The sequence below is a fragment of the Bos javanicus genome, chromosome 27 (assembly GCF_032452875.1).
Source record: "Bos javanicus breed banteng chromosome 27, ARS-OSU_banteng_1.0, whole genome shotgun sequence".
NCBI classification, from domain to species: domain Eukaryota; kingdom Metazoa; phylum Chordata; class Mammalia; order Artiodactyla; family Bovidae; genus Bos; species Bos javanicus.
Window position 1 is genome coordinate 15066442 of NC_083894.1, and position 26536 is coordinate 15092977.

Here is a 26536-nt window from a genome sequence, read left to right on the forward strand (position 1 = left end):
AGACCCCGCCCCGCCCGACAACTCTGCCCCTTCTCGGATCGTGCGAGCTCCCGCGTCCCGGCGACGCTGCGCAAGCGGTTCCGGGCTGCCGCTTGGTTGTGGTCCCGGTTCTGCTCTAGAACGCCGCCTCCCTGGAGGCCCGCGCGCTCCCCTACTTCCTGCTCCGGCCCAGTTCCCGCGCTCGGTTTGAAGATTCCGTCCCGCCCCGGAGGCAGAGCTCGTGTCCAGCCAGCCGCAGAGGAGCCACGGGTTCCGCCCCCCGCGAAGGTTTTGGAGGTAAACGGAGGCCGGACCCCGGGGCAGAGAGCAGGACATTACCAGCGGGCCTTCCGGGAGGGTAAACCGTCTCTTCCCGCCCATTCTCACTGCCCCTTCCCCCACTAGCCCTCCAGGCTCTTCTGTCCACGGGATTCTCCAGGCAGGAATACTGGAGCGGGTTGCCATGCTCTCCTCCAGGGGGTCTTTCCGAGTCACGGATCGAACCCAGGTCTCCCTCATTGCAGGCGGATTCTTTACCATCTGAGCCACGAGGTTTACTTCTGTATAAATCAGGGCGATATTTTGTTTACTTCGTTCTGTGTATGGCTACATACATAGTGCTTATCTGTGCTCTTACATTGTGGTAATGTCTTTTCAACAACCCTTGTAGGAATAACAGTTCGCACCTGGGCTTTAAAAGGTTGGTTTGCTCTTGCTAAGGGTTATGCAACTCAGATCCTAGGAATAAAGCCTTTATGCCTCCCAGATTGAGGAAAGACCAGTGTTTGGCAGTCCCTTTGTTGCTGCATAAAACTGAAGACTAGGACCTACTCCCAACCTGAAGAGTGGTTGGCATGCAGTTATTTGTAAGAGATAACTAGTGGACTAGCTTTTTTAAACCAGTCCCATCACCCCATAGTGAGGCTCAGGTCGCTTCCTGTGCTAAACTTTATCAAAATGATGCTCCAGTTAAAGCAGTAGGAGTGGGTTTTGTGTAAATTACACTAATTTACGTAGAGAAACTTTAGAGGAAAACAGTTGGCAATGTCTTCTGAGTTTTGAAATTTCTTTTTATAAAGGTGTCTCCCAGGTGTCAGAACTTGATCTGGGCCTCCAGGGGAGAGACTTGGGGGGAAGGTGGGTGGCACTCCAGGTGAGAGAAATGTGCAGGAGCGGGCCAGATCTTGCAGGCAGTGGTCCTTATGGTTCATTTGGTGAGAAGGCTGAATAGTAAGACATCAAATGGGCAGTGGTTTAGGGCCAGATTTTGAAGAGTTTGGACTTACTGAGGTAAACTTGAGTGTGTGTTGTGATGCTCTGAATCATTAATGAGTGATTAATTATGGAAAAGTTACATAAATGGTCTTAAAATTTTTTTTTATTGGAGTATAGTTGAGTTACAGTGATGATTAATTTCAGGTGTACAGCAAGAGTGATTCAGTTATGCATATATCATTCTTTTTCAGATTTTTTTTCTCATATAAGTTGTCACAGAATATTGAATAGAGTTCCCTGTGCTACTCAGAAGGTCCTTGTTGGTTATCTGTCATCTATATAGTAATGTGTATATGTGTTAATCCCAAGCTCCTGATTTATTACTCCCACTCCCACCACATTTCCCCTTTGAGATGGCTGGATGGCATCACCAACTCAATGGACATGAGTTTGAGTAAACTCCGGGAGTTGATGATGGACAAGGAGGCCTGGTGTGCTGCAATTCATGGGGTCCCAAAGAGTCGGACACGACTGAGCAACTGAACTGAACCATAAGCTTGTTTGCAATATCTGTCTGTTTTGTAAATAAGTTCATTTGTATCGTTTTTTTTAAAAAAACTTAAGATTCCACATATGAGTGATACGGTAGGATATTGTCTTTCTGTGTCTGACTTCATTTAGTTTGATAATCTCTAGATTCATCCCTGTTGCTGTAAATGGCATTATTTTACTCTTTTTTATGGCTGAATAATATTTCATTGTATATGTATACTGCATGTCTTTATCCATTCCTCTGTTGATGGACATTCAGGTTACTTCCATGTCTTGGCTACTGAAAATGGTTTTAAGGGTGATTAGTCTGGCAGAATTAGGCTGTTTGGTTGGGAAATCCTGTGAGCAGGATAGAAAGGTGAAAGAATCAAAAAAAAAAAAAAAAAAACACACAGTGCACCACTGAATGTTTTCTTCCTTACAGGAGACTTTTGGGAAGTTTAAATTTGAGTTACTCTGTTCAAGCATAGACAAAATGATTGAAGGAAGGGGGAAAAAGAAAAAGTCAATCAGTATACTTAATTATGTAAAGAGTATATTTCATCTGGGAAATAAACTGAATTACTGTAAATGAAGTTTTAGTCACATACTCTATTATGAATACTTTAGCAGTGGGAGAAATAGTGTAAATGTATTACAAAAGGCCCTGAAAGGAATGATATTAAGAAAACATTGCCAAATATTAGAACATTACTAAATATTAGAACTGGAACATACATATCAGAAAACACAAAATACTGTTGAAACTATTCTCAGGACAGAGGGAGAAGTTGTAGTGGGGAATAGAAATTGACTTGTGATTAGACAAACTAGGAGAACTGGGCTGGAGAGAACCCTGGGAGGCAGGCTTCAGCTCTTCTGGGGGGGGGGGGGGTGTGTGCGCGCGCGTGCGTGTGTGCGTGCGTGCGCGCGTGCTCAGTCAGGTCTGACTCTTTGCGGTCCCACAGGCTAGCCTCCTGTGTGTGTGTGTGTGTGTGTGTGCGCGCGTGCTCAGTCAGGTCTGACTCTTTGCGGTCCCACAGGCTAGCCTCCTGTGTGTGTGTGTGTGTGTGTGTGTGTGTGTGCGCGCGCGTGCTCAGTCAGGTCTGACTCTCTGCGGTCCCACAGGCTAGCCTTCTCTGTCCATGGATTTTCCAGGCAAGAATACTGGAGTACATTGTCATGTTGTTCTTCAGTGTATCTTCCCAACCCAGGGATCCAACCCTCATCTCCTGCAATGCAGGCAGATTCTTTACCACTAGCATGGAAGCCAGTAACCATGAAGCATGTACCGACTGTCCAGGTGGTAAAGTGTCAACAGATGAGCAAGTCTAGCCATAATCCTAGGGAAACCAAGGCTACTTAGGTTGGCTTCTGAGTCATCTGTGCACCCCTGTTCTCACTGCCCTCTCTCTCTCTCTACAGTTACTCTAAAAATACTCAGCCAGCCTTTTTCCAGCCTGACTAGCTTTAGTTATAAAATCGGTATCCAAAATGGTTAAACAATCTTTCCTGTGCAAATCTAGGAAATAAAAGAACGCTTAAGCCTGCTATTTTAAAATACAATAAATATTTTTCTTTGGGGCTTGGAAATTGTTACAAAAATAGTTATGGTCCCTATGTGAAAAGGGGTTTTCATGTTTAATTATATATATACAATAATAATAGTTTCCCCACCAGTTGTTAAAAGCACTTCTAAGTGGTGATATTCTCCCAGGGTGTAGGGATAAGGAATATGACGGTCCAAAACCAGAATTCCAGATGCTTTCCTGTTCTCCACTTCCTCTGCTTTTGTCGTTCACACCTGCTGCTTGGATAGTCTAAGCTCCAGTTGTCTTTCGACCCCGCTGTTACAATTTTAAAACTGTGCAAAGAACAAGAGGGCATAATGTATTTTGAACTCCTCTCTCTCTTTTTTTTCTGTTGACATGGACAGTTTCCTCAGTCTAGTAAGTGTTAAATTGGCTTTCTATTGTGACCTTGACTTTTATATATACTTCTGTGGTCATACTAACATTTTTACAAAACCAGAAAAATTTTTTCCTGATGCTGTAAGTGTGAACATCCACATGGTTATTTTTAGCCAGTTATTTGTTAGATACTAGTCAGTTCACATCTGATTGGATTCTGTAGTTTATTTTCTTCATTATGTAATTGGTGGGCTTTATTAAAGGTTAGTTTCATAAAGTCAGTTCTCAGCTAGGAGACTAGTGGTCTCCTAGCTGTCTAAATGGAGGAGACTTTTATCCATGTGTGAAGCAGATTAAAATAATACTCAGAATCTAGCAATAAGGAGCAGCAGCACTTACATTGAAAAATTAACACAGTTGTATTAAAAATTGCCCCATCTCTTCAATGAAATTGTATTCCTTTCCTAGGCATATGTGTTATGAAATTTATGTTGATAGAATTTTATTTCTGTTTCTTGGTTTATAATTGTCATGTGGATTGAATCTAACTCAGAGAATGAAATTTCTTAGTCTGAGTCAAATTTGAAATCTGTGGATAACATGTGTTTTTTCCCCTGACAGTGTCCTAATATTCCCACTCTCTCTTAATCTTCTAGGGTGATTCTGTTTTTCCTTCCAGAAAATATGTTATTTGCTCGTGAGTTTATGTCATTGTAAAGTTTTCTGCTAGCATTCAAGAGTAGGTTTATCAACATAATAAAGTCCTAGATATGCGTTGCCAAAGGAACATGGGGATTTTGCCCTCAAATGCTTTAGTATATGATACTGTGTCACTTAAGAGAAACGAATATATCTGTTTTCTGCATACATAAATTACAACATAGTTGAAACTAGTGAAGAAGGAAACTATTAGTTATTTCTATTTTTTTGTAAAAACTAGGCCAAAGCTTGCTGGCTTTAAAAACAATTTTTTGGGCAGGTCTTTGGATCTCTCACCTGAACTCACTTAGGCTTACTCAAGCATTGAGTTCAGGTGATCGTTTAAAATGGCTTAACTCCCATATCTGATAGTTAGTGGTACTGGCTAACAGCTGGGATATCTTGGTACCAGGAAAAAACTCTGTGAGGTTTGAGCTATAGTGTGAGGTTCTCAGAGCAGAACTCCAGGATCGCCAAATCCCATGCAAAATCACTTATTAAACCTCTACTTGCTTCGCATTTGTCAGTGTGACCTTGGCCAAAACCAGGCACATGGCCAGGGCCAGAGTCTATACGGGAGTGGTCTTAGATGGCAGCTCTTGATGGGAGGAATGCCAGAGAATTTGTCCCTATTTTTTTCTCTACACTGGCAGCTTTTCCCCTCTTCTAAAAATCCTTTTTCCTTTGTAAGTAAATCATAATCCATCCCAAATCGGGAAAGTATTGCCGGACTCCCTTACCTTGGTATGGCTAACATGGAAGCTTTGTATTCAAACAAAAACATATGTCATTAATAAAAGGGTTAAAATGCAATCATTTCAATTTACTAATCATGAAAATACAGTTATTAAATTAACAGAGATGAAGATTGATTTGGGGCTTCCCTGGTGGCTCAGATGGTAAAGAATCTGCCTGCAATGCAGGAAACTGGGGTTCGAGCCCTGGGTCAGGAATATCCCCTGGAGAAGGAGCCTCCCAACTTCAGTATTCTTGCCTGGAGAATTCCATGAACAGAGGAGCCTGGTGGGCTAAAGTCCATGGTGTCTTTTTTAAAACCATGCTTATGATTACCATACATCCCAAAACAAAACTAGCCAATATTGTAATTTCTCATTCATACACTGGTTATCCTCCCAACTAATAGCTGTTTGAGGAGAAAAGAAGAACAGTGGGCCAAAAAGGAAAAGGGAGCTAAGAATTGTACAATGGTGCCTTAGAAATGAATTCTGCAGTAGGAAATAATAGCACAGGAATGCCACCCACCATCTGGGCCAGGTAGATGGCACTTGATGTAACAAAATGGTTATAGTAATGCATAGTGATGCAAAAAAACCCACAAAAACCCACATATTTACATGAAGTATTGTAATTTGTAAAACATTTTCATATTGCACGTGTCCTCAAGATAACTACCTAAAGATATGTTACTTGTCTTTTTGCAGCTGATTACAGTTTAGGGAACCAGGTCTCCTGCATTGCAGGTGGATTCTTTGCCATCTGAGCCAGCAGGGAAGCCCATGAACTTCATTAATGGTTCAGAACTGTAGCACTGTCAGATGAAAGAGCCAGAATCTAAAGATTTCTGATAGCCAGTCCTCCTGTCCTTGTTTCACATTGAAACTTCATGCAAAACACGCTGTGGAAGCAGATAGAGAAACAAGCAGAAATGAATTTTGAAGTTTTACAAGACACAATATATTCCAAAGACGGAAATTGACATCCTTGTTTGTTTTGTTTTAGTTGTAATTGATAGAAGTCCTACAGGGGACAGATTTAGTCTTCCCATACTCCTGATCCAATGAAGAGAAAATGGGAAGCAACACTGAAGCAGATTGAGGAGCGAGCATCCCATTATGAGAGGAAACCGTTGTCCTCGGTGTACAGACCGAGGTTGTCCAAGCCAGAAGAACCACCTTCCATTTGGAAACTGTTTCATCGGCAAACTCAGGCTTTTAATTTTGTTAAAAGCTGCAAACAGGTAATTGTACTCATCTTTTTCTTTAGGGCTACTATAACTTAAGATTTCTAAAAAGACTCTGTTGTCTGTCTTCATTTCAGGCCACATATTTTACCAGAAGAATTTAATTGCAGTCTTTTTATACTATTTAGGAAAAATATCCCTATGAATCATTAACCATTTACTTTATATGAATAATGAAAAAGGGTGACATATCTGGTGCCAAATAGTTTAAAAATTTTGTAATGACTTGGAAATGAAGCTATGCTTAGAGGAAAAATGACTGTTCGTGGACTGAAAAATAATAGTATGAGTTTAAAACTAAAATAATACCCACAGAAATATCAGCAAAGAGAGTGAGTGGTGTGTGGGATTTTAAGGATGAAATTAGGGATCAGAGATTTGAATTGGAACAATGGCAAATGACAATGTCTCAGATGTCATAGCATTGATAAGCCCTGGAACTTAAATCATTCTACCAGAGCACCCATGTTTCTCTCTCTCTTCTGTCCCCTTTGTGTTTTGGAGTAGTAGAGTGGATTTCTCATAATTCCCAACACATTAGGATAGCGGGAGGAAGATGTGCTTGCTGCATGCTTGCCTTACAAAGGGGATGGTACTCAGAAATAAACAAGCAGCTGTGTATTGCACATCGTTTGCTTCTTGGGCCCTGTTGGGAATATAAAAAAATATAATGAAAAGAGGCATGTATCCAGCATAAATCCGGCATAAGTGAAATATATTGTGATTCCACTCATTGATGATCTATAAAAATATGCTAAATGTTTTTAAGGAGGAGGACCTTCTTTCCCTAGTAACTTGTTAAAGTTAAGCATTTTAAAACTTTGCTTAAGCTTTTGAGATTAACAGGCAAATATATTTTTTAAGTGGCTCCCATGTTTTTTTGTATGTTCTAGGGAATTTATTAATTTTATAATAGTGTTCAGGTAGTTTTAAGAATTACATAAATTAGTAAAATTACAGTAGGAAGTCAAATGATTACAAAATATTTATTTTTTTTCTTTTTAGTGTGGATGTTCGCGCCTTAAACATGTATTACCTGAGTGACTAAATAGAAGTAAAAACAACTAGATTTTGACTGGCATTGATTTAGTAATTAATTTTCTTATTTTTAATAATACAAATGTTCCAGTTTTTGACAATTTGGTAAAATTCTATATGAACATTTACTAGCTATAGTTGATTTTGAATTTGCATTTTTACTAATTTTTGATAGTTTTGATTTTATAAAGGAAGTTCATGTATTTGCTTTGGAATGCAAAGTGGGTGATGGACAGCGCATTTACCTCGTAACAACCTATACTCAACTTTGGTTTTATTATAAATCCCGGTAAGTAGCTTTTAAAAGACAGCACGTTGAAGTTACATTTCCTTCATCTGGAGATGCTTGTGAAGTTAAATCAGGCTGCCTGGGCTTTCATAGTTCCCAATCACCAGTTAGTTACTCCTTTACTAGTAGAATTGAATTCTGAAGTTTCCTTGTCATAAGCAACACTGAATCTCAGCAGGTGCTAGGAGAGAAAAATTGTGTGTGTTTGAATTCCTGTGCCACGTGATGACGCGATTCCCCCATCACTTTTTTGTTCAAATTAGTATAAATGTTTTATTTGCATGTGATATCACTAAGCAGCTTATCAATCAAATCAACATCTGTTCTTAATAACCCATATTAAAGTCATACATCTTTTTTCAAATTACTCAAATGACACCTTTATTTTTAGTTAATTTTCATTTATGGATGCCTTTCAGTTTTCTATCACCTGGTCAGAGCCATGAATTCTGTCAATTTTTTCCATTTCTGGCATTTGTAGAGATCTCTGCAAATAGAGAAATCTGTATATATATCTTCCCCTGGCTAACGTCACACCTTTTTCTCCCCTGAGCATTCTTAACGTCTGAGGCCAGAGCCGGGGCCAGACTGAGAGGAGAGTGGGCACACTGTTTTTATTGCTGCTTCTGTTTTACCTTTCCCTTCTTAAAGTCGTACTCCTCTTGGTACCAGTGAGAATGAAATTGCAGATGTGAGCGTTGAAAGCTCCTTGAAGTCAGATGATTCAGAATGTGTGTAAGCAGTTTTAAAAATATTCTTAATGAAAATGTGAAAGTTAAAAATTTTCTTTAAAAATTCAGGGACTCCCAAGTATGTGTGATCCCGGGATCCCAGTTTGAGAAAGTTCTTTTCTCAAACAAAATTTGCTTCATGGTAATATCAAAAGCAAATGTAAAAGTGATGTCTGATATCAAAATCATCTGTGAATAAATAACAGTATGAAGTTAGACTGTATTTTCGTTAAGTAGTGTTACAGAATGTGATTATTATATCTTGTTTGATGGAAACTCTTGATACTGTGATCCGTAAACTTGGGGTCAGCAGTTGTTCATTTTATCTTGTCTTCACAATGTCATAGTTGTATGTCATTAAATCACAGTTAATATGCTATTTTGAGATACAAGAGCAGCTTCAATGATTTAAAAAGAATGAGATATAAGCCTAACAATCTTGAATTACTCAATTCAGAAGAAATCTCTTACACTGCTATGAAGTCATTCCTGAAAATGCTGTGTGCAAGCTTTATTTTGATTTGGAATTTAACAAACTTGCCAATCCAGGAGCTGATGGGAAAAAGATGGTTGCATTACTCATTGAGGTAAATTTCAGACTCAGGTTTTTCTCCTTATGTCTACTTGTATATCTTTTCGTCATTCAGTCCTGAAAAGAATTAAACGAATCCAGCCCATGTAACATAAAGGTTCAGTGTTTCTCCTCCTTTTTCTTGTTGCTTGTACTTTTGCCTTTCATTCCTTAATAGCACTCCTCAGAGTAAACCTCTGAAAAGGAGGAGGTTTCAGTTTGTGTTTGTATATTTCATAATATTACTGTATCCAATTAAAAAAAACCGAGAAAAGTGGCAGTTTGGGAATTTTCTGTTTCTTATATATTCTTTTACATTACAGTTGATTCTGAATATCAAATGAAGTAATTTTTATAGTAGAAATTGAGTTCTGAGATAAAATTCAAGAAAATTCAGATAAAAATAGCATGAGAATTTTTGAGCTGACAGAAATTTTGGAAACTATTCTTACATCATCATAAATGAGGAAGCTAAAGCCTAGAGAGACTTAATTCCAGTTCCAGGTCCAACAACTAGTTACTGGCAAAACCTGGTCTAGAAACATATCATTATTTTTAACAAAGAGAAAAGTGTAGTTCTAGTATTTATTTTTGATTTAGCAATGTCAACTAGGAAGTTAGTAATAAAAGGAATATGGGCTTGTGCGACTAAGCTCTATTAGGTTCATTTATAAAATCTTTTAAGATTGTATTGGTTAAGGTGTACTATATTAACTATTGTTTGGCCTCAGAGTAGGTATTAACAGTAACTGTTTTTTGTTTTAGATGTTAACTGTAGATGACTCATAATGTTAGAAATACATCCAAATTAAAATGTTTTTGATTAAGAATATCTGCTGATTATGATCGATGTCTACATGTTTTATTATGTTTATTTGAAAAAGATATTCAAATGCTGTTTAAAAGAAAATTAGCTTTCTCCTGGCTTTGAAGCAAAAAAAGTACACATAAGTTCCCCTAGCCCTCCCAAAAAACAGCAAAAAAGTTATGTTTTTCTTAAGGTAGCCATTGGACTCTTAAAAATAAATTTAAATGTTTTATTTCATTATAGTTGTTATGTTTAATTTTTAACCTGAATTACATTTTAAATAATTGATAAACACTGACTCTCTTCTGATGTATGATATACACTTCTACTACCTAAGGAAGTGGTCTCTGGCGAACAAGGAGTTAAGATTGAGACTTTTTTCCACTGACACTTTAATACTGTTAAAAAAGAAGTACTTCATTGTATTAGAAACTAGAAACTTATCCCTAAAGGAATCAATACTAGTGCAAATCCTATTTTTAATAATGATTAATGAACATTGGTATGGCAAAGATCATGTAGGTATTTTTTCTTTTTCATTCTTTACACTCTTACACAAATTAGTCTTGAACCACTAATCTTTTACATCAGCAAAAGTTGGAAAAAGTTGTAGAAATCTGAATTTAAAATTATACAGCATTTTTATGTAACACATTTACCGTGTTGATAGAAAATTATTAGGATTATTATATTTATATGATCTTATAAATGATTATATTGAAATTAATTTCATTTATTAGTTATAATAAGCTTATAATCCAGTAAGTACTTTTCCTTTAGAGTCTCTGTGAGGAGGTGTAAGTTAGATTAACTGTTACAACAGATTGTTAATAAGTAAGTGGCTAATCATAACTAGTGATAATATATAATGGTCTTTGATTCAGTAACTTAACTGACAATTTCAGTAAGCAACTTCTGCCAAATGGAGTGAATTCTGGTGCTTAAAGTGTTTTATAAAACTGTTGATAGGTAACATCACTCAAATAATTTATTTTAACGTCTGGATTTTACAATTTAAATATTTAAATAAATTAAAAACTTTAAAAATTGAGTTAAGTTACAGTATTATGTTAGTTTCAGGTGTATAATATAGTGATTTAAAACTTATAGATTGTAAATTTTATTTTAAATTTAACTTGGAAAAGAGAAGGGAATTATGAATATTTTTATTACCTCAGAATTACTACATTAATTCTGTAGAGCTCCAAAGTTCAAAACTCCACTTTATTAATTTATCAAAATCCTTTCAGTCTGTCCTGTTGTCAGTGTGGCTAAGCATTGAGAATACAATGGTTAGCCCAAAGAGGCATGATTTCTGCTTTTGTAGTTTATCGTGTAATGGAGGATAATAAGTTAGGAGAGATTTACTTCCATAATAAAGGCCTAAAACTAAAATGGCATAAACAAGACAGAAAGTTATTTCTCTCTCATGTAACACCTGGATGTGACTCTACTGTATTAGAGATGAGGCTTGTTGCTTTGCTGTTCCTAAGACGCCTTTATTTACATTGTCCAAGAGGGCTCACCACCCCTATGTCTGCATTTTAGTCCGTGGAACAGGGGGAAGGGTGAGCATGCCTGTCAGCTTTCAGACTGTAATGTAAAAGCGGAATATTGTCCTTCAGCTCACATCCGTTGTCCAGAACTTGGTCACATGGCCCCCACCTTACTGCAAGGGAGTCTGGGAAACGTGGTCCTTTTTCTGGATGATATTGTATCTATCCATAATCAGGGTTCAATGACTACAGAAGCAGGAGAGAACAGATAGTGAGAGAGATTCTCTGTAATATAGCGGAAACTTATCAAAAATTTCATGCAAGTTAACATAAAACAGCAGCTGTGTAAGTGCTGCAACTCGAGGTAGAGTATATGGGGGAATTTGATGTAGATAAGGCAATTAGGAGGCCTTCTCAAAAAACTTACTGAAGGAGAGTAGGATCAGAGAGCCTGGTGGGAGATGGCATGCTATAAGAATGTCAAAATAACATTAATAAACACAATGTATTGCTTAACTATTAGGTGTCTAGGGCTTCCCTCAGAGCTCACTTGGTAAAGAATCTGCCTGCAATGCAGGAGACATGGGTTCAATCCCTGGGTCGGGTGGATCCCCTGGAGAAGGAAATGGTAACCCACTCCAGTATTCTTGCCTGGAGAATGCCATGGACGGAGGAGCCTGGCAGGCTACAGTCCACGGGGTAACAAGAGTCAGACACGACTTAGCGACCAAACCACCACCACCATTGGGTGTCTAATCCCAAGATAACCCTGAACAGTGGTTCTTAGTATGTCCATTTTGCAAAAGAGAAGACTGAGGCTTCATAAGTGACCCATCCGATGGCTGCATAGCCAGTGCTTTTACGCAGTTATGTGTACCAAGCACTGGGCCAACTCTTTACTCTCATTTTTCTGCTGCTTAACAACAACCCGAAAAGTTGGGTTCTATCACTGTCCCATTTTGCAGTTGAGTAATCAGCCCTGGGATTTCTTTGGAAGGACTGATGCTAAAGCTGAAACTCCAGTACTTTGGCCACCTCATGTGAAGAGTTGACTCATTGGAAAAGACTCTGATGCTGGGAGGGATTGGGGGCAGGAGGAGAAGGGGACAAAAGAGGATGAGATGGCTGGATGGCATCACTGACTCGATGGACGTGAGTCTGAGTGAACTCCGGGAGTTGGTGATGGACAGGGAGGCCTGGCGTGCTGCGATTCATGGGGTCGCAAAGAGTCGGACACGACTAAGCGACTGAACTGAATGTTAGGTTTGGACTTGACTAAAGTGACAGATTTGTTAAGTGGCAAAGCTAGAACTCAAACCTAGGTCTTTCTGATTTTGTATTGAAGGATAATTGCTTTACAGAATTCTGTTGTTTTCTGTCAAACCTCAACATGAATCAGCCATAGGTATACATATATCCCCTCCCTTTTGAACCTCCCTCCCATCTCCCTCCCCATCCCACCCTTCTAGGTTGATATAGAGCCCCTGTTTGAGCTTCCTTAGCCATACAGCAAATTCCCGTTGGCTGTTTATTTTACATGTGGCAATGTAAGTTTCCATGTTACTCTTTCCATACATCTCACCTTTTTGTCCCCTCTCCCCATGTCTGTAAGTCTATTCTCTGTGTCTGTTTCTCCATTGCTGCCATGGAAGTAAATTCTTCAGTACCATTTTTCTAGATTCTGTATTTGTGCATTAGAATATGATATTTATCTTTCTCTTTCTGACTTCACTCTGTATAATAGGTTCTAGGTTCATCCACCTCAGGACTGACTCAAATGCATTCCTTTTTATGGCTGAGTAATATTCCATTGTGTATATGTACCACCACTTCTTTATCCATTCATCTGTCAATGGACATCTGTGTTGCTTCCATGTTCTAGCTATTGTAAATAGTGCTTTAATGAACAGTGGGATACATGGGACTTTTTCAGTTTTGGTTTTCCTCAGGGTATAAGCCTAGGAGTAGGATTGCTGGGTCATATGGTGGTTTTATTCCTAGTTTTTTTTAAGGAATCTCCATACCATCTTCCATAGTGTCTATATTAATTTCCATTCCCACCAGTAGTGCAAGAGCGTTCCCTTTTCTCCACACCCTCTCCAGCATTTATTGTTTGTAGACTCTTTGATGATGACCATTCTGACTGGTGTGAGGTGATATCTCATTGTAGTTTAGAGTTGCATTTCTTTAATAATGAACGATGTTGAGCTTCTTTTCATGTGTTTGTCAGCCATCTGTATGTCTTTTTGATGAATGTCTGTTTAGGTCTTTTTCCCACTTTTTGATTGGGTTGTTTGTTTTTCTGGTATTGAGTTGTATGAGCTGCTTGTATATTTTGGAAATTAATCCTTTGTCAGTTGTTTCATTTGCTATTATTTTCTCCCATTCTGAGGGTTGTCTTTTCACCTTGCTTATAGTTGGAGATCCAACCAGTCCATTCTAAAGGAGATCAGTCCTGGGTGTTCTTTGGAAGGAATGATGCTAAAGCTGAAACTCCAGTACTTTGGCCACCTCATGCGAAGAGTTGACTCATTGGAAAAGACTTTGATGCTGGAAGGGATTGGGGGCAGGAGGAAAAGGGGACGACAGAGGATGAGATGGCTGGATGGCATCACCGATTCAATGGATGTGGGTTTGGGTGAACTCCGGGAGTTGGTGATGGACAGGGAGGCCTGGCGTGCTGCAATTCATGGGGTCGCAAAGAGTCGGACACGACTGAGCGACTGAACTGAACTGAACTTATAGTTTCCTATGCTGTGCAAAAGCTTTTCAGTTTAATCAGGTCCCACTTGTTTACTTTTGTTTTTATTTCCGTTACTCTTGAGAGATGGGTCATAGAGGACCTAGCTTTGATTTATGTCATCAGGTGTTCTGCCTATGTTTTCCTCTAAGAGTTTTATAGTTTCTGGTCTTACATTTAGGTCTTTAATAGAGTTTATCTCTGTGTATGGTGTTACAAAGTGTTCTAATTTCATTCTTTTACATGTAGTTGTCCAGTTTTTCCAACACCATTTATTGAAGAGGCTGTCTTTGCCCCATTGTATTTTCTTGCCTCCTTTGTCAAAAATAAGGTGAAAAATAAGATATCCATAGGTGCATGGGTTTATTTCTGGGCTTTCTATCTTGTTCCATTGGTCTATATTTCTGATTTTGTGCCAGTACCATACTGTCTTGATGACTGTAGCTTTGTGGTATAATCTGAAGTCAGGAAGGTTGATTCTTCAGCTCCATTCTTCTTTCTCAAGACAGCGTTGGCTATTAGGGGTCTTTTGTGTTTCCATGTGAATTGTGAAATTTTTTGTTCTAGATCTATGAAAAATGTCATTGGTAATTTGATAGGGATCACATTGAATCTGTAGACTCTGTTTGGTAATATAGTCATTTTCACAATATTGATTCTTCCTACCCAGGAACATGGAATATCTCTCTATCTGTTATTGTCATCTTTGATTTCTTTTTAGTGTCTTATAATGTTCTGTGTACAGTTCTTTTGTCTCCGTAGGTAAGTTTATTCCTAGATATTTAATTCTTTTTGTTGCAATGGTGAACAACCATTGATTGATTCCTTAATTTCTCCTTCTGATTTTTCATTGTTAGTATATAGAAATACAAGTGCTTTCCGTGTATTGATTTTGTATCCTGCAACTTTGCTAAATTCACTGATTAGCTATAGTAATTTACTAATACTATCTTTAGGGTTTTCTATGTACAGTATCATGTCTTCTGCAAACAGAGCTTTACTTCTTTTCTGATCTGGTTTCCTTTTATTTCTTTTTCTTCTCTGATTGCTGTAGCTAGGACTTCCAGAACTATGTTGAATAATGGTGAGGAAAGTGGACACCCTTGTCTTGTTCCTGATCTTAGGGGGAATGCTTTCAGTTTTCATCACTGAGAATAATGTTTGCCATAGGCTTATCGTATATGGCCTTTACGATGTTGAGGTAGGTTCCTTCTGTGTCCGTTTTTTGAAGAGTTTTAATCATAAATGGGTGCTGAATTTTGTCAAAGGTTTTTTGTGCATCTATTGAGATGATCATATGGTTTTTAATCTTTCAATTTGTTAGTATGTTGTATCACATTGATTTGCATATATTCAAGAATCCTTGCACCCCTGGAATAAACCCAACTTGGTCATGGTGTATGAGCTTTTTAATATGTTGTTGAATTCTGTTTGCTAAAATTTTGTTGAGGATTTTTGCATCTATGTTGATCAGTGATATTGGCCCATAGTTTTCTTTTTTTGTGCTGTCTTTGTCTGGTTTTGGTATCAAGGTGATGGTGGCTTCATAAAATAAGTTTGGAAGTGTTCCTCCTCCTGCAATTTTTTGAAAGAGTTTTAGAAGGATAGGCATTAGCTCTTCTCTAAATGTTTGATAAAAGTCTCCTGTGAAGCCATCTGTTCCTGGGCTTTTGTTTTTGGGGAGAATTTTGATCACAGCTTCAATTTCAGTGCTCGTAATTGGGTTGTTCATAATTTCTATTTCTTCCTAGTTCAGTCTTGGAAGATTGAACTTTTCTAAGAATCTGTCCATTTCTTCCAGGTTATCCATTTTATTGCCATATAGTTGTTCATAATAGTTTCTTATCCTTTGTGTTTCTGCATTGTCTGTCGTAACCTCTCCTTTTTCATTTCCAGTTTTGTTGATTTGATTCTTCTCTTTTTCTTGATGAGTCTGGCCAAAGGTTTGTCAATTTTGTTTATCTTCTCAAAGAACCAGCTTTTAGTTTTATTCATCTTTACTATTATTTCTTTTTCATTTATTTCTGCTTAGGTCTTTATGATTTCTTTCCTTCTACTAATTTTTTATTGTTGTTGTTCTTTTTCCAGTTGTTTTAGGTGTAAAGTTAGGTTGTCTGTTCGATGTTTTTCTTGTTTCTTGAGGTAGGATTGTATTGCTCTAAACTTCCCTCTTAGAACTGCTTTTGCTGCATCCTGTAGATTTTGAGTTGTCGTGTTTTTATTGTCATTTGTTTCTAGAAATTTTTTTATTTCCTTTTGATTTCTTCAGTAACCAGTTGGTTATTTAGAAACATATTGTTTAATCTCCATGTGTTTGTGTTTTTTACAGTTTTTTCCTTGTAATTGATATCTAGTCTCATAGCAGTGTGGTCAGAGAAGATGCTTGATACGATTTCAATTTTCTTAAATTTACTGAGGTTTGTTTTATGACCCCAGATGTGATCTATCCTGGAATATGTTCCATGAGCATTTGAGAAGAAGGTGTATTCTGCATTTGGATGGAATGTCCTGAAGATATCAATGAGATCCATCTCATCTAATGTATCACTTAAGACTTGTGTTTCCTTATTAATTTTCTGTTTTGATGATCTGTCCATTGGTGTGTGTGGGGTGTTAAAGTCTCCTACTATTATTGTGTTACTGTCAATTTCTCCTTTTGTGTCTGTTCCTGTTTGTCTTATGTATTGAGGTGCTCCTATGTAGGTTGCATAGATATTTGTAATTGTTATGTCTTCCTCTTGGATTGATCTCTTGATCATTGTGTAGTGTCTTTCTTATCTCTTGTAATCTTGTTTATTTTAAGGTCTATTTTGTCTGATATGAGGATTGCTACTCCAGCTTTCTTTTGCTTCCTATTTGCATGGAATATATTTTTCCATCCTCTCACTTTCAGTCTATGTGTGTCTTTAGGTCTGAAGTGGGTTTCTTGTAGACAGCATATATATGGGTCTTGTTTTTGTATCCATTCAGCCAGTCTGTGTCTTTTGGTTGGAGCATTTAATCCATTTACATTTAAAGTAATTATTGATATATATGTTCCTTTTGCTATTTTCTTAATTCTTTGGGGTTGGTTTTGTAGATCTTTTTCTTTCTCTTGTATTTCTTGACTATATAAGTCCCTTTAACATTTGTTGTAAAGGTGGTTTGGTGGTGCTGAATTCTCTTAATTTTTGCTTGTCTGAAAAAAGCTTTTTATTTCTCCATCAATTTTGAATGAGATCCTTGCCAGGTACAGTAATCTTGGTTGTAGATTTTTCCCTTTCAGTACTTTAAATATGTCCTGCCATTCCCTTCTGACCTGCAGAGTTTCTGCTGAAAGATCAGCTGTTAAATGTATGGGGTTTCCCTTGTATGTTACTTGTTGCTTCTCCCTTGCTGCTTTTAAGATTCTTTCTTTGTATTTAGTCTTTGTTAGTTTGATTATTATGTGTCTCGGTGTGTTTCTCCTTGGGTTTATCCTGTATGGGACTCTTTGTGCCTCTTGGACTTGATTGACTATTTCCTTTTCCATGTTGGGGAAATTTTCAACTATAATCTCTCCAAAAATTTTCTCATACCCTTTCTTCTTCTCTTCCTCTGGGACACCCATAATTCCCAGGTTGGTGCATTACATTATCCCAGACATCTCTGAGACTATCCTCAGTTCTTTTCACTTTATTCTGCTCTTCAAAAGTTACTTCCACCATTTTATCTTCCAGCTCACTGATTCGTTCTTCTGCTTCAGATTTCTGCTATTGATTCCTTCCAGAGTATTTTTAATTTCAGTAATTGTGTTCTTTGTCTCTGTATGTTTATTCTTTAATTCTTCTAGGTCTTTGTTAATTGATATTTGCATTTTCTCTGTTTTGTTTTCAAGGTTTTTTTTTATCATCTTTACTATCATTATTCTGAATTCTTATTCAGGTAGTTTGCCTATTTCCTCTTCACTTATTTGGACTTGTGTTTTTAGTTTGTTCATTTGTGTAGTATTTCTCTGCCTTTTCATTTTTCTTTTTTAAACTTACCGTGCTTGAGATCTCCTTTTCCCAGGATTCATGGTTGAATTCTTTCTTCCTTTTGGTTTCTGTCCTCCTGAGGTTGGTCTGGTGGTTTGTCTAAGCTTCCTATAGGGTGAGATTTGTGCTGAGTTTTTTGTTGTTGTTTTTTTGTTTGTTTTTCCTCCTATGGGCAAGGTTGAGTGAGGGGGTAATCCTGTCTGCTGATGGTTGGGTTTGTATTTCGTTTTGTTTGTTGTTTAGATGAGATGTCCCACACAGGGTGCTACTGGTGGTTGGGTGATGCTGGGTCTTGTATTTAAGTGGTTTCCTTTGTGCGATTTCTCACTGTTTGATCCTCCCTAGGGTTAGTCCTGGTAGTCTAGGGTCTTGGAGTCAGTGCTCCCACTCCAAAGGCTCCAGGCTTGATCTCTGCCTCAGGAGGAGCCCCCGCTGCCCTCTGCTCCCATGGCCGGGGCGGGGGCTCCCGCGGTCCTTCCCTGCTGCTGACCTGTTCTCCACGGCTCTTCGGCTGTTTCTTTGGGACCCCTCCTGGGCTCCGGGCCTCACCTCATTCCCGGGGTTGCTGAGCTTCCTTTCCAGCATCACACTGGAAACGTTAGATGTTCAGCTCACTCCCTGTTTCCCATTTCCTGACATTGTTTCTGGTCTTTCTTATTTCTAGTCGTGTCCTCCTGACCCTGCACTCGCTACTTTTCCTGTGATGCATAACTGTCTTTATTATCATAATCTAGCCCTGGAGGCCTTATTCTTGGAGGTAGATTTGGGCTCAGTGGTCTTGAAGAGTTGGACACGACTGAGTGACTTCACTTTCACTTTTCACTTTCATGCATTGGAGAAGGAAATGGCAACCCACTCCAGTGTTCTTGCCTGGAGAATCCCAGGGACGGGGGAGCCTGGAGGGCTGCCGTCTATGGGGTCACACAGAGTTGGACACGACTGAAGTGACTTAGCAGCAGCAGCAGTACATGAGGAACTTTCTGAAAACTAAAATTATAAACAACAGAATTAGTGACTTTTTAAGTCATAGATAATATTTAAAGAGCTGCTTAAAAATATTTTTATTTTGATTTTGGAGATTAACATATAAGGTAAATTATTTGAATCTTGAGAGGCCTTTAATCCAGAGAGCCTATGAATTTTTGAACATAAATGTGTAGTAATTTAAATATGCATGTTTCAATAAAGTAATTCAACAAATTGTTATGTAATCTGATATCAAAATAGGTTAGGTTTATTTGTACTAAGATTTGAATTTTGCTTATGAAAAAAGTTTAAAACAAATTTAAAATAATGTCTAATTCTCTTTGCATTCTCAGCATGTTTGTAAAGCCCTTCAAGAGTTTTACACAGTTAACTGTTCAGCTGAAGATGTTCTCAACTTGGATTCTAGCACCGAGGAAAAATTTAGCCGCCATTTAATATTTCAACTCCATGATGTGGCATTTAAAGATAATATTCATGTTGGTAAGTGAACTGTTTTTTTTTAAGTTGCAGTTATATTGAAAACATATTTTCCTTTCTTCTTAACGTTTTGTATTTGTCACATTTTTAATGCTCATTAATTAACCTGTCCTAAAAAATCAATCATGATTTTTCATGTTTTCAGTATTTGCCTCTAGTTCTAGACTTCCTTCTGTGCCCAACACAGTTTAGATGGATTCGCATACTCAGGATATCTTTGGCAGTGGTGCCTCTTGCTTTGGATACTGGGATGGTCATGCGTGCCACGGGCCTGGTTTTTATTCCAAGAAGAGTCGTTTCAGAAGTTTTCTGGGTAATGCAGGCGAGACCCAATTCAGGTCTTACCTGCGATGCCTCAGATTGGGATTTCTGACCTTTGCTTTAGCATTGTAGCATTGCTTTATCCTTTAATACATAAGGGCTGGGCTTGGGTTCCAGGCCACACTCATGAAGCCTTGTTTGTTGTTCCAGGTCAAATATTAGGGTGGGGAGAAGTCTAGATGTGTAACCCTGAAAGTATAACCAGAGGATTAATTCCAGGACTGGACATTTAGGGGTACAGGCCCAGATATAAGTGAAATCAGTGCACAGGAGAACAAATAGGCAGAAAGGGAACACTGAAAACCAAGGTCTGAATAAAGGTCAAACTCCTGAGTGTATGTCTTAGCAGAGGTAGGGCAAGCAGGTGACTGACTGAAGTTCAGGTAACAGGTAATCCATTCAGAACAACTATCTGACAATTTCAAGGGTACCAAGGGCAAAGGCATGAACATAGCTATAAATGGACTGGCATAAAGGTCAAGGTCTAATTGCTAGAGTAGGGTAACACTAGGTCAAGTGGCCTAGTGTGCTGTGTACCAAGGACTCATTATCTTCCCATTTTGTTTGCTTAGTTGGATATTTCTTCTCTCTTTAGTCCCTAGTTGTTCAGTTGATCAGTCATGTCTGATTCTTTGAGATCATATGGACTCCAGCACACCAGGCTTCCCTGTCCCCTACTATCTCCTGGAGCTTGCTCAAACTCATATTCATTGAGCCAATGAGGCCATCCAACCATCTCATCCTCTGTTGCCCCCTTCTCCTCCTGCCTTCAATCTTTCCCGGCATCAGGGTTTTTTCCAATGAGTTTGCTCTTCACATCAGGTGGCCAAAACATTGGAGCTTCAGTATCAGTCCTTCCAGTGAATATTCAGGGTTGATTTCCTTTAGGACAGACTAGTTTGATTTTGTCCAAGGAACTCTTAAGAGTCTTTTCCAGTATCACAGTTTGAAAGCATCAGTTCTTTGGCACTCAGCCTTCTTTATGGTCCAACTCTCACATCTGTATATGACTACTGGAAAAACCATAGCTTTGACTGTATGGACCTTTGTCACCAAAGTGATGTCTCTGCTTTTTAATACGCTGTCTAGATGTGTCAGAGCTTTTCTTCCAAGGTGTCAGAGCTTTTGTTCCGAGGAGCAAGCGTTTCTTAATTTCATGGCTGCAGTCACCGTTTGCAGTGATTTTGGAGCCTAAGAAATAAAGTCTGTCACTGTTTCCACTTTTTCCTCTTCTATTTGCCATGAAGTGATGGGACTGGATGCCATGGTCTTAGTTTTCTGAATGCTGAGTTTTAAGCCAGCTTTTTCACTCTCTTTCACTTTCATCAAGAGGCTCATTAGTTCCTCTTTGCTTTCTGCCATTAGAGTGGTGTCATCTGCATATCTGAGGTTATTGATATTTCTCCTGGCAATCATGATTCTAGCTTGAGCTTCATCTAGTCCGGCATTTTGCGTAATGTACTCTGCATGTAGTTTAAATAAGCAGGGTGGCAGCATACAGCCTTGATATACTCCTTTTCCAGTTTTGAACCAGTTCATTGTTCCATGCCTGGTTCTAACGGTTGCTTCTTTTCCTGCATACGCATTTCTCAAGAGGCAGGTAAGGTGGTCTGGCATTCCCATCTCTTTAAGAATTTTCCACAGTTTGCTGTGATCCACACAGTCAAAGGCTTTGGCATAGTCAGTGAAGCAAAAATAGATATTTTGCGGGAATTCCCTTGCTTTTTCTATGATCCAGTGGATGTTGGCGGTTTGTTCTCTGGTTCCTCTGCCTTTTCTAAATCCAGCTTGTACATCTGGAAGTTCTCAGCTCACATACTGTTGAAGCCTAGCTTGAGGGATTTAGAGCATTACCTTGCATGTGAAATGAGTGCAATTATGTGGTAGTTTGAACATTCTTTGACATTGCCCTTCTTTGGGATTGGGATGAAAACTGACCTTTTCCAGTCCTGTGGCCACTGCTGAATTTTCCAAATTTGCTGACATATTGAGTGAAGCACTTTCATAGCATTATCTTTTAGGGTTTGAAATATCTCAGCTGGAATTCCATCACCTCCACTAGCTTTGTTTGTAGTGATGCTTCCTAAGGCCCACTTGACTTCACATTCCAGGATGTCTGGCTCTGTCAGTGATCACACCATTGTGGTTATCTGGGTCGTGAAGACCTTTTTGTACAGTTCTTCTGTGTATTCTTGCCACCTCTTCTTAATATCTTCTGCTTCTGTTAGGTCCATATCATTTCTGTCCTTAGCCCATCTTTGCATGAAATGTTCCCTTGATTGAAATGTATCTTGCATTTCATTCCCTTGCATGAAATGTATCTCTGCTTTTCTTTAAGAGATCTCTAGTCTTCCCATTCTGTTGTTTTCATCTTTTATCACTGAGGAAGGCTTTCTTATCTCCTCTTGCTATTCTTTGGAACTCTGCATTCAGATGCTTATATCTTTCCTTTTCTCCGTTGCCTTTCACTTCTCTTCTTTTCTCAGCTATTTGTAATAGCTCAGATAATCCTCAGATAATCATTTTGCCTTTTTGCATTTCTTTTTCTTTGGGATGGTTTTGGTCACCACCTCCTATACAGTGTTACGAACCTCCATCCATAGTTCATTAGGCACTCTATCAGATCTAGTCCCTTAAATCTATTTCTCACTTCCACTGTATAGTCATCAGGGATTTGATTTAGGTCATACCTGAATGGTCTAGTGGTTTTCCCCACTTTCTTCAATTTAAGTCTGAATTTGGCAATAAGGAGTTCATGATCGGAGCCACAGTCAGCTCCCAGGCTTGTTTTTGCTGACTGAATAGAGCCTCTCCATCTTCACCTGCTAAGAATATCTAATCAATCTGATTTCAGTTAAGAACATCTGGTGATGTCCATGTGTAGAGTCATCTCTTGTGTTGTTGGAAGAGGGTGTGTGCTATGAGCAGTGTGTTCTTTAGACAAAACTGTTAGACTTTGCCCTGCTTCAGTTTGTACTCTAGATTCAATACTTATTAATATCCAAGCTTTCATCCCTTGGATGTTAGTAATTATCCAATCTGAGCTTATCCTTCTCATTCTGTCTATAACCTTCATGATCATCCACTATCATGGCTTCAGTTCCCATTTGTGTGTTGATGACTCTCAAATCTTTATCTGCAGGCAAGATCGGTCTCACATTAGACATCCCCACACACACTTGAAACGCGGCATGTCTTTAGCCACACTCCTCATCTTTTCCTCCAGACTTGCTCCTTCTCCTGGGGCACGTGTATCTGAGTGCTGTGAGCGTCCACCCAGTTACCTGAGTAGAAGTACTCTCACTCACCCACCCTACTCAGACAGCGAGAGGGATCTGATCATACCACTGTGTGCCTCGAACTGCTCCAGGATCATTCCTTGCCTTCAGGGAAAGGCGCAGAGGTTCTGGTTCGCAAGGTGAGGCCCACGGGCGCCGGCCTCGTCTCTAACCGCTTGGCTCTTCTTACTCCGCCCTTCACTTAGCTCCCACCAGGCCACACTCTCCCTGGTGCTTTGCGCTGTTTTCGCCTCACTCTGGCCAGTTCGCTTGGTCTGTTGAGATTCCGTGTAGGCACTGTCATCTGAGAAGCTGTGTCTGTTACCTCTCAAACCCGAAGATGTTGGTTTGTGTGGCATCTGGGTTGCAGGGCGCACCCAGTACCTGTTCCGTCAAAGCAGCCACCGCCTTTCAGGGTAATTTCTTGTTTTTGTTTTGTTTTCTCTGTTCTAGTTAATGTTTCCTTAGGGCATGGATTGATTCTTACTCACTATTGTATTTCCAGATCTTATCAGGTAATAATGTCTTCATCAGTAACATTAATAAGATAACAATCATAAATACAAGTAGTGATGTAACATTTGCCGAATGAATGACTGCACGTTAGGTGGGCTCTGCTGTCGGTGTGGACACGGAGCCCTCAGCAGGACATTTCTTTGGTTCCTACTTACTCCTCACAGTCTGCTCTGTGACTCCTAGCCCCAAGGCTAAAGATTGAGATTTGTTGCTGGGGAAGAAGGGGAGAAGGGAACTTGGACAGATAATAATCAGTCTCTGCTACAGCGATTTTCTCAAGGCAGCTGACAGTCCAGCTGGGCTTGAAATCAAATTCTATCATACAGACTAAAATAAGAAAGGCTTTACTGTCAGAGCAACATAAGCAAAAGTACAGACACGAGTTTGTGACTAATTTGGGGAGCAGTGGGAATCTAGAGTGGCGAGAGTGAGAGACACAGTCCCAGGTGATTAAGTGGGGTGCCATCTGAGGCTTTGATCCCCTTGCATTATGAGCGGCCAGAACCAGAGGTGCAGAGACTATGAAATTACCCCAGCTCTCCACTTTGGTTCCTCTCTCTCGGTGTATCTCTTGGTGACATTTCTGTTCCCTGTTGTCAGCCTTTTGGAAAGAGGAATTAGGCTAGGTGTAAGAGCACAGACTGTGAGCAGGATGTACAGATTTGGTCTGCTTGAAGCACTCTGCTGCCAGCCTGCCACAGAAGCTGACATTCTGTGATTGATATGTTCTTTTGGGTTATTCCCAGCCAGCAGTCCCTGTGTGAATGAGGAGGGGAGGGAGACACGGCCGGGGAAGGGCAGCAGAGGGCAGAGCTGTTTGTGGAGCCCGTGTTGGCGTTAAGGTGGCCCCTCCGTGGTCCCAGCCTGGCCTGGTTGGCTCCGTGCCACAGGTCAGAGGCCTCCCGACCTGCTCAGCATGGCCTTCACAGCCAGGCTGCAGCCACGCCTTCTGGAGTGTCAAGTGATACCCAGGAAAATGGACTTTATCAATTTATTGCTTTACTGTCTTTTGATATATCATGATTACAGCTGGTTCAGTAACCACGCATTCTTTGTGTCAAGTAGCTGTAATTTTTTGTACATTTCCAGGAAAATTGACTCTCATCAATTTTTTGCTTTATTGTCCTCTGATATATCATGATTTTTTTTTTTTTTTTTACTCAGTATATGTTTCCCTCATCCCGGAGATAATCTTGTCTGATATGATTGCAAGCATCAAATGCTTTTGCTTTCATTTTGATGCTTAGTGTTATACAAGGTAGTGAATTGTTCCTTTGATTAAGAAAGTAATTGAGTCTAATTTGGAGGAAGAATTTTGAACTTAGAGCATGTGTATCTTGTAATTAAAGGGTTCAAGCTGTCCGGTAAATAAGTAACAAACCCAGACTGTACTAGCTTTAAAGACTAAAATTTAGTTTTTCTTGTAGTGCTGCATTTGTCCACTGTTGTTATGCAGGAAACGGCCTAACCAAATTATTTACTTGACTTTTGCGGTATAAACAATATATGCAAGTTTAAAGAGGCTCCGGATTGTCATACCATCTTTTCTAGGTACAGATATCACTACTGATACTAAGAGCCCTTAGAATAAATCTTGACATACAATAAATGTATTTACTTGCTTTAGTTCTGGATTTTAGTTATTGGGCCACAACCCAGCTCGTGGCCGCATAGAAGAAGGGAGGAAGAGCGTGACCCTTAAACTGACGGCTGTGAATGTCGGGTTCTTGGGGATGTCAGGGCAGCTAAAGGAGACAGAAGCAAGTCCTGAGAAATTTGCTGACATCCTGACTTCAGGAGAGTATGGCAGAGCTTGGTAGAGCACTGTTCACACATATAAGCCTTGCTTTATTTTATTAATAAATAAAATTCTTCAGTCACTGATTTGAATGTAAACTCTATGCAGTTTGTATTCATCCGAGTGCGTTTTTGGTGACAGAGCATTAGACCCAGGCCCACACTAGCAACAGTGACAGATCTCAGGTTCACCTTCCCTTCTGAGATGTGATCATAAGTTACACAAGCTCCCTTGCAAAAGGGAATTTAAAAAGTTAAAGATTACGCAAGAGGAAGGACGCACAGGAGACTTGTGTTACAGTTTGTAATAACTACTCAGCCTTAAAACCAGAAATCAAACGTAGACACCTTGCTGCGTAAAATTGCCACGTGTGGCTCTGTGCCTCGATCTTGGTATGGTTTGCAGAAAAAAATTTGATTAACCTTTTTATTTTTCCTTTAGGTAATTTTGTGCGAAAAATCTTGCAGCCTGCTTTTCACTTAATTGCCAGTGAAGATGAGGATATGACCCCCGAGACGACGGGCCGTGAATTTACCCATTTTTCTGAAACACCAAGTGAACAAGGAACTTGCTTTAGTAAAATGTCCACAGATATCGACGTAGGAGAGAGCCGGACATCGAATTCAGAGAAACTGGGGAGGCTGGGGTCGGCTCAGCAAAGCAGTCCTGATCTTTCGTTTTTAATAGTGAAGAATGACATGGGAGAAAAGCGTCTTTTTGTGGATCTGGGTACGTGGAATTGACTGCGTTCTGTTAGATGGAGCTGTGTGCTGCTGTGAGGCACCGCTCCGTGCCCGCTTGTCACTCGCCTAGGATTCTCACCCCCAGCACTGCCCCTCGGTGAGAGCGGGGTCATGAGCAGAACGGGATCGTGAGCTCAGGTGCTGGAACTCTCGGAGGTTTCTGGGCTGAGATCTCAGAGAGGGCCCGGGGGACCCACAGACGGGCTGGCCGGGGCTCCGGAGGAGGGTGATTGTGGCCGGCTCCTGCTCTGAAGTGCTCTCAGGGGTGCAGTTGGGTCAGCAGTCTCCAGCACTGCTGACAGGTTTAATTAGATGAAATAATCTATAAAAAACAGATACAGTGTAACAATGACGTGCTCGGTGGGCAGAGAAGGCTGCCATGTTCTGCACTGAGGAACTTTGCAGGGGCTGCCTCATCAGCTTCCTGCTACGA

General features: G+C 39.6%; 1 protein-coding gene across 9 annotated transcripts in view; it reads left to right on the forward strand.

Annotated features, from left to right (window-relative positions):
- The first annotated feature begins 5 nt into the window (after positions 1 to 5).
- The window catches only part of PRIMPOL (primase and DNA directed polymerase), a 50939-nt gene continuing 24408 nt past the window's right edge, over positions 6 to 26536 (forward strand). For 2 of the 9 annotated variants that reach the window (XM_061404165.1, XM_061404166.1), the window contains exons 1-7: positions 6 to 276; positions 1564 to 1775; positions 6075 to 6312; positions 7545 to 7642; positions 8831 to 8960; positions 19303 to 19450; positions 25802 to 26089. In XM_061404165.1, coding sequence (XP_061260149.1) covers positions 6133 to 6312; positions 7545 to 7642; positions 8831 to 8960; positions 19303 to 19450; positions 25802 to 26089 — 844 coding nt within the window. In that variant the 5' untranslated portion in view covers positions 6 to 276; positions 1564 to 1775; positions 6075 to 6132. Of the gene's footprint in view, positions 277 to 1563; positions 1776 to 6074; positions 6313 to 7528; positions 7643 to 8830; positions 8961 to 13665; positions 13877 to 19302; positions 19451 to 25801; positions 26090 to 26536 lie in introns of those variants that run through there. The other 7 variants (XM_061404159.1, XM_061404161.1, XM_061404160.1 and 4 more) reach the window with 6 other exon arrangements.